At 35.3% G+C, this 14,538-nt stretch overlaps 1 protein-coding gene across 2 annotated transcripts in view; it reads left to right on the forward strand.

Moving 5' to 3' along the window:
* Positions 1–14,538, forward strand: part of Neto2 (neuropilin and tolloid like 2) — a 59,764-nt gene that overhangs the window by 19,123 nt on the left and 26,103 nt on the right. The window contains exons 2-6 of one of the 2 annotated variants that reach the window (XM_028755535.1): positions 756–812; positions 4,669–4,809; positions 5,592–5,840; positions 11,315–11,359; positions 11,440–11,567. In XM_028755535.1, coding sequence (XP_028611368.1) covers positions 756–812; positions 4,669–4,809; positions 5,592–5,840; positions 11,315–11,359; positions 11,440–11,567 — 620 coding nt within the window. The remainder of the gene's footprint in view (positions 1–755; positions 813–4,668; positions 4,810–5,591; positions 5,841–11,314; positions 11,360–11,439; positions 11,568–14,538) is intronic. The other variant, XM_028755536.1, reaches the window with a different exon arrangement.

Genomic DNA, 14,538 nt, shown 5'->3' on the forward strand with positions numbered 1-14,538 from the left:
ACCAGATCTCCTTAGACCCCTGTGCTTATATACTCCTAAATAATAGTCCTTGTTGCATAGGGCAGTGTTTGTGCTATTCTAAGATCCTTAAATTGTACCTGAATACTTTGGGCCAGATTGAATTGGAAACTTTTAAACTCTAAAAGTTGGCCAGTCTCTAAAAGTGCCTTATCTGGCATTGGTCCCCTCTTGCATTTTCCCTTACCACTTCCAATGATTCTCTTTATACTAGGAATGTCATTTGACTTTCTCTGTAAGAGCACCATAACCTGTTTTAACAGATACTACAAAAAAACTCTCTAACCAAACTCAGTGTAATGTTAAAACCTTTTAAGACTCTAGATTCATTTCAACAAGAAGCCAAAACCTGCTTAACACAAGAGGTTTTGGGGATCTCATAGATATCTAGATGCTCTCACTGACAGTTGGTTCCAAAAAGAGTACCATGCAACTGGCTACATTAAAAATGAAGTCTGGTAACAATTTGCTGACAGAAGGGTGGGTTGGTGCCACATATGTACTTTTTTGTGTGGAGAAACCACAAGCTGAACTTTGGGGGCACATTTTTATAATGTAGCACTTGGAAGATAAAGGAAGATTTTGAGTTCAAAGCCAGCTTGGCCTCCATAATACTACCCATCTAATAAAAAGTAATTTTAGTTATTAATCTTATTGTAATCAGATTTTCATTATAGACTTAGTAAAATGTAATATCAATTTAACTTTTTAACTGTTTTTTTCTGTTCTTTCTTTAGTGTTGCTAATAACAGTACTTGTAGTGGAAGGGATTGCTGTGGCCCAAAAGACACAAGGTAATGTATGGACAGTGGTACATGGCATGTTTCAGTTGGAAGAATTACAACTTCAGAATGCTGTGTCATGATCTTTTCTTAGTTTGATCTCTGTTACTGTGATAAAATACCATGACCAAAAGCAGCTTGGGGGAAGAAAGGCTTTATGTGGCCTACATTCTCACACTGTAGTTCATCATCAAAAGAAGCCAGATAGGAACCAAGTGGAGCAGGAACCTAGAAACAAGAACTGAAGCAGCTACTTGTGGAGGAACATTGTTTACTGGCTGATGCTCATGGCTTCCTCAGCCTACTTTCTCAGAGCACCCAGAACCAACTGCCCAGGATGACCCTACCTAGGCCATCCCACATCAATCATTAGGCAATAAAATGCTCCATAGACTGGCCTACAAGCCAATCTTCTGAAAGCATTTCTTTTTTCAATTTAGGTGCCCTCTCAGATGACTCTAGCTTAGTTGACAAAAATATTTACCAACACATTGTTCTTGAGTATTGATTGCAATGACCTAAAGCTTTCTATCAACCTATGGATCTCAGTTTAGCCAAAATCAGCTATAGTTAACTAAATTGTCTACAAAAAGCTTGGCCTGATAAACTTGTTTAAAGCCAACATCACTGGTAGCTTTTAGTACACTGTTAATTACATCTAAAAATTAAATGAAATTCACAGTTCTATCACTAAGAAAAATAAAAGTGTCTTTTCAAGTGTGAACAAATAAAGTCTTTCAGTACGGTCTTCAAAGCCAGTTAGTCCTATTGTAATTGCTAGTGTGATTTTTTTAAGCAAATTTTATGTCAGTTTAGTGAATTTTCTGTACTACTTTATTTTTTATATTCATCAAAGTTATATGTTTAAATGATAAAAATCAAAGTATATTAAACAGTTAGAAAAAATCAACTTTTCATTCTATCCTTCCTATTTCCTGCTTTATGAAAATAACTATTTTAAACTTTGTCTTTATTTTGTGTGGAAAAAGAGGGACACATGTTGCCACAGTGCCCATCTATAGGGTAGAACAGCTTTGGGGAGTGGGTTCTCTCCTACTGCTTCCTGAGTTATGGTGACAGAAGTCATGAACTTTTATCCTCTAAACTAGTGGTTTTCAACTTGTGTTCCAGGACTGGCTCTTTTGACAAACCTCTATCTCCAAAAATATTTACATTATAATTCATAACAGTAGCAAAATTACAGTTATGAAATAGCAGTGAAAATAATTTTATGATTAGGGGTCACCACAACATGAGGAACTATATTAAAGGGCCACATAATTAGAAAAATTGAGACCCACTGCTCTAAACCATCTTAACCCACAAATAGTTGCTTTTTTTTTCTTCCAATTTTCAGAATCTTTATATAGCATACTGTTTTTTGTCATTTCAGTTTTAAAGATTAGCTCCTAATTTCTCACCATGAAACATGAGATATTGGTACATTGGTATATTTACTGTTCACCCTTTTACACATCATAAGCATTCTTTCTTTCTGTTGGACTATCCTTATAGATGTAACTGCATCATAATTCAGGTTCCATCAGCATTCAGAACTAGGCCTTGTGGCATGCCTTTAATCCATGCCATTTGTGAGGTTGAGGCAGGAGGTTAACAAATTCAAAGCTGGCCTGATCTTGCCTGGAAGACATTTCAAAACCCATCTTACCAATAAATAAATGAACAAACAAATAAACAAACGTAATACTCTGCACTCATTAAGTTTTTCAATATGAATTTTGTCTTTGGGTTTAGGAATATTTTGATTTTGTTCAATTTTTTTAGATTTCCTCCATTTTCACTGTTCTGTCTTATCAGGAATCCATTACTATTTACTTACAGCCTTCTTGGGTTTTATTACTTATCTTAGTTAGGTTTTTACTGCTTTGAACAGACACCATGACCAAGGCAACTCTTTTTTTTTTTTTTTCTTTTGGTTTTTGGTTTTTCTAGACAGGGTTTCTCTGTGTAGCCCTGGCTGTCCTAGAACTCACTCTGTAGACCAGGCTGGCCTCAGAAATCCACCTGCCTCTGCCTCCCAAGTGCTGGTATTAAAGGCGTGTGCCACCACTGCCCGGCCACCAAGGCAACTCTTATAAGGGACAACATTTAATTGGGACTGGCTTACAGGTTCAGAGGTTCAGTCCATCACCATCAACATAGGAGCATGGCAGTATCCAGGCAGCCATGGCACAGGAGGAGCTGAGAGTTCAACATCTTGTTCCAAAGGAACAAGACTGGCTTCCAGGCAGCTAGGATAAGGATCTTAAAGCCCACACCCACAATGACACACCTACTCCAACAAGTGACACACCTCCAAATAATGTCACTCCCTGGGCCAAGCATATGCAAACCATCACATTACTGTTATACAAAGTGGTGGGTTTATTATGAAATTTAATAATGAATTAAATATAAAATTTCATTTTTATATAGTTTCACACATATTTTTGTCCAATCTGATGAGACTTTCTCAATTTTTATTACATAAACTAAGAATTACAAAACTTTTTATGGAGCCAGGCGGTGGTGGCGCACGCCTTTAATCCCAGCACTTGGGAGGCAGAGGCAGGCAGATTTCTGAGTTTGAGGCCAGCCTGGTCTACAGAGTGAGTTCCAGGACAGCCAGGGCTACACAGAGAAACCCTGTCTCAAAAAACCAAGAAAAAAAACAAACAAACAAAAAATAAAACCTTTTTATGGAAAAAGCTAGAAAATATTTAAGTCTCTATGAGCCTGTCTCTGAAACAGTGACCCAGCTCTTTCGATGTATGAAAGCAACCAAATGAGCAATTGAAGGGCACTGATGACAGTCCAATGAAGCTTAACACACCCACAAGCGTCCTGTCTCTGCCCCAAACTTGCTGAGGTTTTAATTTTCTCTATTTGATGAAGCTTGGTTCTATTAATTTTTTTTTTAAGAATGTGCTTCTTAGCCAGGTGGTGATGACATACTTTAATCTCAGCACTTGGGAGGCAGAAGCAGGCAGATCTCTTGAGTTTGAAGCCAGCCTGGTTTACAGAGCAAGTTCCAGGATAACCAGGATATACAGAAAAACCCTGTCTCAAAAAAAAAAAGTACTTTTTATTTTATGAATATATTTGCTTTCCTGACTCTGGGGAAATGACTTGAAGCCCTGTTGTTACTGGTTGGATGGCTGATAACTTGGGTTTGTTGTTTATTTTAATTTCATTGCATGTACCTAGGGTTGCTTTATTCTGTTTTCCAATCTATTTTTCATACTAGAAGCTTTCTTCAAATTTCTAGTTATCTTTTTATGTACTTATATTTTAACTTACATGTGTACTTATATTTTAACTTGTATGAATACTTATATATGTGTGTATATTTTAATATTATATTTTAACAGAACACTACAGCTGATCTTGAGTTGTCTGCAGGTATAGGTACGATGTGTTTACCATAGTTCTTACCTTGGATTTGAACTGACATTTGAGACTCTCTGATCCGTATGGTTAACCCTTTCTTAGATAAATATTGGAGTCCTCAAAAATAAATCTGTTTCCTGACTAATCTCTGTTACTTCAAGAGACCAAGTCGGAGAAACCTAGGACTATCATTGAGGAAATTTTCAGCTTGCAGATTCTCCCCTTCTACCATATGGCTTCTGGGGATCAAACTCAGGTTGTCAAACTTGGTGGCAAACTTGTCCTCTACTATCAAGCTGTCAAAATAAGTCTACAAAAGCTTTCTTGTACTTCTGTTGTACTCAGTTGGTTATACTCACTCTGTCAGTGGTTCTTAAGAAGTTATATATGCAACAGAGTAGGCAATAGTTTTGTATTGCGGGAAGGAAAAGAATGCTTATTATGTTTTGCTGTAATGATATTTGAAATTCTGTTCAAGATGGACAAAATATCGGAATCAAGCACATTCCTGCAACCCAATGTGGCATTTGGGTTCGAACCAGCAATGGAGGTCATTTTGCTTCACCAAATTATCCTGACTCATATCCACCAAACAAGGAGTGTATCTATATTTTGGAAGGTATTCGACAAATCTTTTTCTTTTGTCAGATGATCTTGTACTTCTCTGTAAAACTGAAGGCATTAGCTAAATGCTCTGTTTAAACAAGTTGGAACAAAAATTGAATGGGGTTGAGTTAAATAAAAATAAAGATTTATAAATATTGAATACATTAACAAAATGATAGTTAAATATTAATGGGAATTTTTAATTGTTTTCAACTAAGTAGGTTACTATATATGAGAAACTTCTCTGATAAGGAATGTAAGTTAACTGATGGATCTTTCTGGGCCTAGGTTCGTGTTGATGAGCTCTTTTGTTTTTCTCCATATCACATATGATACACCACATATGGTATATTATTTTTTATAAAGTAAGCAAGCATTAGCCTTTCACCTCTCCTAATTTTAGTAAACCAAGTATATTTAGCTAATATAATAAATGTCATATGCACTGGGCAGTGGTGGCGCACGCCTTTAATCCCAGCACTTGGGAGGCAGAGGCAGGCGGATTTCTGAGTTCGAGGCCAGCCTGGTCTACAGAGTGGGTTCCAGGACAGCCAGGGCTATACAGAGAAACCCTGTCTCAAAAAAAAAAAAGTCATATGCCACAGGGAAATGTTACTGTAATTCTACAACATAGCATGATTATTCCTGTGAAAGAGTTTTATTATGGCTTTTACGTGCATAGCCCCCAGTATAATTCTCTGATGGGAGGCACTAAAGGGATTGGTTTGTTTGTCTTATATGTCCACATGTGTATGTGTACTTCATCCTGCCCTGTTTGCTTACTCTTCTTTATAGCTGCTCCTCGTCAACGAATAGAGCTGTCCTTTGATGAACGCTATTATATAGAGCCATCATTTGAATGTCGGTTTGATCACTTGGAAGTTCGAGATGGGCCATTTGGTTTCTCTCCTCTTATAGATCGTTACTGTGGCATGAAAAGTCCTGCATTAATTAGGTCAACAGGAAGATTCATGTGGATTAAATTTAGTTCTGATGAAGAACTTGAAGGACTAGGATTTCGAGCAAAATACTCATTCATCCCAGGTAACAAATTAAGTGTCCTTAAAAGATAAGTTACCATTCAGTATATCACTGATTTTAGAAGCTTAAGATTAGAAAAGGATAATTTGGGCTGCAGAGATGGCTCAGCAGTTAAGAGCACTGGCAGCTCTTCCAGAGGTTCTGAGTTCAATTCCCAATAACTACATAGTGGCTCACAACCATCTATAGTGAAATCTGATGTCCCCCATCTGTCATGCAAGCACACATGTAAATAAAGCACTTATATACATAAATAAATAAATATTTTTAAAAGAGCAAAGGATAATTTGATCAAGGTAATTAGGTTAAGACTAAAGAAATGTTGTAGTCAAAATAAAATCAGTTGAGGAACAAGTAAAGAAAAAATTTTTAAAGGGAACAATAGGCCATATATCATTCTAATATTGTGGTTTATCAGATAAAGTTGCATTTTCTTAAACATCTTTTAGGGCACAATTGAAGACCAACAACATAAAAATAAATATTTTTTAAAAAATAATTCAATCTATTCTTTTCAGTTTCCGAAGTGTATTTTACAGACTATTTTAATTGTACTTATTAACTATCTACAAGTACACTAGACACTATTTAACAATAAAATTAATACTGCATCTGCATTTAGAGGTCTAGATCTGGAATTTAGTCTTCTCTATTATCCAACCGCTATGCGCTTAAGCACAAAGTTGTGCCTGAGACTTGACAATAGTAAAGTAGTTATACCTTCTGTATTCGTTTCCTGGGGCTGACATAACTAATTGATATAAATCTGGTAACTTAAAGAAAGAGAGCACAATTCGTTGTACTTCTAGAGGCCAAAAATTCCAAAATCCAATAAAGCCTCACTCCCTCTAGGAACTGAATATGTTTTGTTGGGAAGGAGCAGGATTGAGATAATTAGTTTCAATGTAGCCCGAAATTGTCCTAGAACTCTGTGTAGATGATGCTAGCTGTGAACACTGCCTACCTCTGCTGAGTTTAAAGGCATGTGCCACCACTACCAGCTAGAATCTGTTCTTTATGTCTTTCATTGTTCTAGACTATATCAGACTATCTCTAGACTATCTCAGACTATCTCAACATTTCTGTGTCTGTGACCATATTGCTCTAACTTATGACTTCACTTTTTGACTTAAAATGCTTTTTCTTATTTATTTATATACCTACTTATTTCTTTGTCTGTATCTGCATGTACATATATGCACAGGGTGCCCACAGAGGCCAGAAGAAGGTATCATGTCCCCTGAATAGAGTTACAGGTGGTGTGAGCCTGCCCTGTGGGTGCTAGGAACAGAATCCCATTCTCCCTGAATAGAGCAACAAGTGTTCTTAGTTGCTGGTCCATTTCTTCAAACCCAGTCTTCTTAAAATTCTTATTGATATATTTTGTGTTGTAATACAATATCCACTCTTTTTTTTATAACCATATAAAGTAAAATTCACAAGAATTTGGATGTGGATGTATCTGGGCACTATTGCACTGTCAGCCTGCTATATGTAGGTCTTCCCTACACCGGATAAGCACCCTGATCAAATGCTGTGCGAATTCTAAAGCTCCATCCAGTGAAAAGTGTCCATAGTCTGATGTAGAAACTGAGAAATCATATGTTACTGTGCTCAAGGAGCTTACAAACTTAACAGAATGAGAAAATAACCTTGTGCACCAGGTGTATAATTGTTTTTGTTTCATTTTTCTGAGAGAAATTTGTTAATTGAAAAATACAAAAATGAAACTAATTATCTTGTTACTTCATGCTTAAAATCATGAAAATTTGGTAGTTATCTCTTAAGATAGATTTCATTATTCAATAGGCTTTTTACAAAACTGGTCATGCTATGCATAAAGCTCTATTACTAGCTTTTTTTCCTTAAAAAATAAAACCACTTTGTATCTGAAGCAATAAGCATTATGTAAGTTATTTGCATTACTTTTATCTATCTAATACTGAAAGGGCAACATTTTCAAATAAGAAAACTTGCTTAACAGACTTCAATAACAATTTTAAGATCACAGCAAAATTGAGCAGGAAGTGGTTCTCATTCCTCCACATCTATATCCGCATCTTGCCAAAAGTGGTATCAGTATATTACCAAGGGTACATCATAATTACCCAAAGTCGTTATCTTCAATATAATATAGTTCACCCTTGGTATTATATGTCCCATGATAAGTATATATGAGAAATATCATATATCAACTGTTATTATACAGAGCAGTTTCACTGCCTAGAAACTTCATATGTTCCACTGCACATCTCTCCCTCACCCTAAATTTCTGGCAACCACTGGGCCATGTTTTCCCATTTCTGTATCATGTACAGTTAGGATCATATATATCTTGACTCTTCAAGTTGACTTCTTTCACTTAATTATATAAACATAAGGTTTTTCCATGGTTTCATAGGTGACAGAGGGTGTGTGTGTGTGTGTATCTGTCATATTTACTGTATATATGTTTGCCACTGTGCATGAGCAGAGCTTAGTAGATAACTTGTAAGAATCAATTCTCTCTACCATGTAGACTCCAAGCTGAATTGAAACATGTGCTAAGGAAAATTGGAAACAAAAGGCAAAGGTTGTATCAGTCCAATTGTATAAGTTACCTAAAGTTGTTCACTGCTCTAATTGGCAACATGAACCTAGGAGAGTGGGGCCTAAAAGTGAGGTGGATTAAAGTCTCATGCAATAGCCAACTTTATTCAGATCATCAGGCAATTTATACTCTAAATACTAAGAAGAATCACATGAATAAAGTGTCCAATTACAAGTACAATCTGCACATGACAAAAACATGTTTTTCCATAGACGCATCTGAATAACAGCAGCTGAAAATAACCTCACTCCTATCAACTACACCTGAGAGGAGCATAAAAACACATTACAAGAACAATTACATGTTTTGAAGAAACTGAGGTCACAATCTCTTGTCTTGTTTCCTTGTTTTCTCACAAGTGTTCAGACTTCTCATAAACTCATTCTTGGACTGTGTTCTTTTTGATGATGAAGACTAGCTTTGGAAATAAAAAATAGTGATGATTGAACAACCATTTCAACTGACCTCTACACCAGAAAATGGCTAGCAAATGTGCCACACTTATAATCACAGCTACTCAGGAGGTTGAGATAGGAGAGAGCACATTTGATAACAGATTGGGCTAGATGAAGATTTTGTCTCAAAAAAAAATAGTTCATATGCTATGCTTTATCTAGAATTTATTACAACTAAATTAGGGTGACTTGTTTTTCTCAAAATGACTAATGTAAGGAATATGATTGAGTAAACACAAAGTATTCACTTCTGTGAACCAGTTCACAGAAACTTAAGACCAGTCATTTGTAACAAAATAAGCAATCTGTTTATTTGGTCAGGTATTTAATGCTTACTGCCTACATTAACTGAAGTAATTGATGTTTTACTGTCATAAAATGCTATTAAAAATGTATATGTGAGTCACATTTTCACAAATTTAAAGTTCGTGAAACAAAAGAAATAGACAATAAAACATGTTTTTCAGGGCTTGGGAAGGTGGTCCAGTGGTTTAACTGCTTGCTGTGCACATGAAGGCCTACACTCCCATGTAAAAGAAACCATGTAAAAATGAAAACCTGTGTGTGATAGCACACACCCGTGACCCCAGCACTGGGAGACAGAGACCAAAAGGATCCTAGAGGCTCTGACCCACTCAGAATCCTCAGGCTTTAGGTTCAGTGAGAGATTAAGTTCAATTAGAGAGCCTGTTTCTAATTTTTTAAAAAGTGGAGCATGATATGGGAAGATACACAAGTAAACCTCTGACCTCTTTAAAATATTTTAAATATTTTCAAAAATATATTTAAAATAATTAACCAAATTTAGGGCCAAAAAAATTGGCTCAGCAGGTAGAAAACAGCATTTGCTCATAGGCCAGGCAACCTGAATTTAATCCCCAGATTCCCACCAGGTGGCAGGAGAGAACTAACTTCTGCAAGTTGTCCTGGCCTCCACACATAAAACTAATAACCAATTAGCTTAAAATCAACCAACTTTCATGTGTAAAGACACTTTGAACATAGTTTTGTTTTGTTTTAACCTATCATGAGAAATGTCTATACTCTTTGTAGATAAAGTACAAATAAGTTGTAAAATGCTTAGAATTGCTGGAATTTTTTTTTGTACCTTATATTGACTTCTGCTGTTACCTTCAGTACCTTTGGTATTAAACTTGTGGATGTATCATAAATATTAAATAATATCTATTTTTATAAATGAGGAAGTTTAAGAATTAAGTACTTTTCTTATATAGTAGCAAATCTAGGACTATATTAAGTTTCCTGAGTTATTTTTCTATTGTGTCATATTTTTTACTGTTAGGAATTCCCCAGTTTTTACTCAGTTTTTTACTAAGAAAGCCAACTCATTTCAATAAATATGCGATATATAGTGGACTAAAATACAACTGTTTCTGCTGTTATTTAAAGACATATTTCCAGTTATAAACTATACAGCATGTATAAAGCCAGCCTGTATTCACTTACAATAGCAAAGTGGATCTCTTCTAAGTTCGAAGCCAGTCTGGTCTACATAGTAAGGTCAAGGACAGACAGAGCTATGAATAAAGACACTGTCCAAAAATAATAATAATAAAAATAAATTTTAAAGAAAGAAAAATAAATTTGACTAATTTTCCAAAAAGCTCATATAGCTTTTCCCCCCGTGCAATTTAAGATTTTAATTCTGCTTTGATTTTTTTTTTTGGGGGGGGGGGCAAAAGAGCTAGTGTCTACTAGTTGATTCATTAAATAAGAGTAAGTGTAGTTATAGTTTAAAAAAGAACAATCACTGAAATGTGTCTGAAATTAAGATAATAGTTTACTTCATTTCCCAGTCTGTAATTTGGAGACTTTCTAAAGTACCTTCAGTTAATGTCAGTATTCATAGGAATTAGCTTGGAGTAAACCATGTATGTGAAATAGGTTTTCCAGATTATGAATATAGTCTTATATTTGTGGTTCCTATTGTAACTGAGAAATAATTGTTGAAGCATCTGTATAATATTTTTAAGAAAACATTTGACTGATTAAATATGAACAATTTATAAGCCAGTAGCATTTTTATATTTGCAAATATCACCGCTACTTATTGAAGCAGACACTTTAGAAAACACTTAATATAGCTCAACACAAAGGAAATATATTCCTTTAAAAGCTGAACAGTATTCCATTAAACTAAATATACCATACTTTATTTATCTGTTCATGTAATAGTGGACTAGCTACTACATTTGAAAGTTAATGTTTTCAATAGCAATTTGTGATGAAAAAATATATGCAAATTTTCATTAAATGTTAATCCCATAAACAATGTCTTAAATGTCTAGTGATATGCAGTACCTGTCAATGAAAATGTCCCTTATATTGATATGTAAGGAAACTTGAAGCGTAACTTTAAGTTAGGTCAGAAAAGCTCAGTACCAATGACTTTCTTCTCTTCTCTGTTACAGATCCAGACTTTACTTACCTTGGAGGTATTTTAAATCCCATTCCAGGTTTAGTATATTACCTCTTTCTTCTTATGACATTTTTTATTAGTTTTATTTTTCTTTGAATATCTTTTTTTTCCCCCTAGACTGCCAGTTTGAGCTCTCAGGAGCTGATGGAATAGTACGGTCTAGCCAAGTAGAACAAGAAGAAAAAACAAAGCCTGGACAAGCAGTTGACTGCATATGGACAATTAAAGCTACCCCAAAAGCTAAGGTACTGTTTGTTGTATATTGATTTTGTTTAATTCATGTAAATATTTGTAACTCTTTTTAAGTTTTTTGTTTCATTTATTGTATTGGACACCTATGAAGATCATAGTCTTTTTGTAGTTAAATAAACTGAGGTATAAATAATTTTAAATATTCTATACATATATATGTATATATACATATATGTTAAAGTTTTTTAATTTTTAAGTGTGTACATGCACAGAGGCACACAGCATACCTGTGAGAATCAGAAGACAACTTCATGGAGTTGATTTTCTCCATCCGGATGTAAATTCAGGTCACTGGGATTGCACAGCATGTATTTTTACTTGCTGAGCCATCTCATCAACCCCATATTAAGATTCTTAATCTTGAAAGATTATGGTTTTTAAAGATCTATGGAGTCCTAACTGTTGAATGCAAGTATTGATCACACACTTGTTTTTTTGTGTGTGTGGGTTGTTTTGTTTTGGATTTGTTTTTTGCTTGTTTGTTTGTTTGTTTGTTTGGGGGTTGTTTTGTTTTGTTTTGTTTTTTTGGTTCGGGGGCTGGTGTTTGGTTGGTTGGTTGGTTGGTTGGTTTGTTGGTTGGTTGGTTGGTTGGTTTTGGTTTGGGGGTTGTTTTGTTTATGAGCTTTAGGGCCTTGGAAGATGGCATGGTGAGTAAAGTACTCACTGTGTAGGCTTGAAGCCCTGAGTTCAGATCCACATAAAGCCAAGGCACCTTTGTGGTAGTGCACTTCTGTAACACCAGCACAGGAAGGGGCTAGACAGGCAGATCTCAGAGATTTACTGCTCAGCTAGTGCAGCTGAAATGGGGAGTTCAACGTTCAGTGAGAAAGTCTGCCTCAAAAACTAATTAGGTGGCTAGCAACAGAGAAGATACTCCATGTCCCTCTCTGGCCTACACATTTATATACACACACATATTCATATTCATATTCATATTCTCTCTCTCTCTCTCTCTCTCTCTCTCTCTCTCTCTCTCTCTCTCTGATGAGGAACATTAGCCTGCAAGAAATTAATATGTTTTAGAGGGTTGGTCATATCAGTGAGAAATAAAACATTGAATCGCAGTTCATTCATTGTTTTAACTGTGCTGCCCCTGCTGATCATGTGAAACTTATGGACAGTGCTGTACAAAAGAGTGCTCTTAAATAACTGTGAAATTGCTTGTTGACTACTTTTGCTTTTTGTTTTTAATTTATACTTCTAGGAATAAAATTAGACTTACTTTTTGTATTTGTTGTAAAGGAAATGAAAGAAGAGCTGGAAGAACATATGATTTGGGGGTCAACCTGGGCTATATAACTGAGACCCTGACCCTCACACAAAAAAACATGAAAATGAGATTTATATTTGTGGAAAATAATAGGTAACCTAAAAACACATTAATAATTTATTTATTTTTATTTTATGTCCATTGGTGTCTGTGTGTATGTCTGCGTGAGGGTGTCAGATATGGGAGTTACAGACAGTTGTGAGCTGCCATGTGGGTGCTGGGAATTGAACCTGGGTCCTCTAGAACACTCAGTACTCTTAACCACTGAACAGTCTCTCCACACGCACACTCCATCCCCTGAAAACAGGTCAAAAACACTCATAAATGTTGGACAAAACTTGCCAGGTATTCCTCAAAGAGCAAATATAAGTTCAAAATAAATCCAGTAATTCATATGAAGACAGACAACTGTATATTACAGTAAAATCAAATTAATGTTATAAATGCCTCTGGTGACTTCAGTCAATTATTACTGCTCAGAGGTGGATATACCAGGAGTTTGGTTTTAACACTGAGTCTGAAAATAAATAAATAAATAAATAAATAAATCAAACCTAGGGCTTGTGTGGTCATTGTGAGGCCCTTACAAACTGAACACTTAGAGGGTGATGGGTAACATGAAAGGGTAAACAAGGAAACATGTTGTGGGCTTGTTTTCTGAGGAGATGAGGCTGGGATCTCTCCTGTGGTTTCATACCTGTAAAATTACCTCTGTGCTCGGGATGAATTCATAGTCACTGGTCAATCCAGGAAGCAAAAATTATAAAAATTAAAAGGGATCATGTCCTAAGCTTACAACAACTTTAAGGTACTTGTCAAAATTTAATCCAAAATAGCCAAACATACTACAGAACTTATATCTGTAAAACTCCACTGAATGTGACCTCCCAGTCCCACGTTAGATAACCACTTAGTCCATCTGGAGGTAAGAACAGACAAAACAGAAAGTTCAGTTTCCTAGGTCTTACATTTCCAAGAACTATGTTCTACAAGAAGGAACAGAAAGGTGAGAAAGAAAAATCACCAGGTAGGTTTTAACTTTTTTTAAAGTCATATAAAACTTCAATAATAAAACAAATTATTACTCAAAGAGCTGAGGAAATTTATTAATAAGCACACATAGCAATATTTTAAGGAATTTTTTCAAGAATTGATGAAAGACTTAACAACAGTGGCTCTCCCACTGCCACTCCAGAAAATAAATATATGTACATATATATCTTAAATGATGTATAGATTGAACCCACAAACAAACAAAAAAAAAAATAAACAACTTGAGAACAGGAAGATTGCCTTTAAAAGGGTTATTTATTCATTTATTGATGACATGTATTTATTTATTATGTATGTGAGGCCATATACATTATTTATATAGTACAAGTGTGTCATAGCATACATGTAGAGGACAGAAGACAACATGCTAGAGTCACTTTTTTCAATTCTTGGAACCCATGAATCAAACTCAGATTATCAGGGTTCATAGTAGGTGTCTGTACCTACTGAACCATCTAGCTGGCCTGATACTCTTTAGATTGACTCTAGAAACCTTCCATAGTGAAATAGAATCTCAAAGACATAGGTATCTTAAAAGTAAGAAAAATAATAGCTGGTAGTCTATATTTCTATATCTGAACTGATTTAAGAGTGAAGGCAAAGCTAAGGCATTTCTGAGTAAAAATAATAAATGAACTAAG

This window comes from Grammomys surdaster, unplaced genomic scaffold, assembly GCF_004785775.1.
Source record: "Grammomys surdaster isolate TR1022 unplaced genomic scaffold, NIH_TR_1.0 126063, whole genome shotgun sequence".
In the NCBI taxonomy this organism is placed as follows: Eukaryota; Metazoa; Chordata; class Mammalia; order Rodentia; family Muridae; genus Grammomys; species Grammomys surdaster.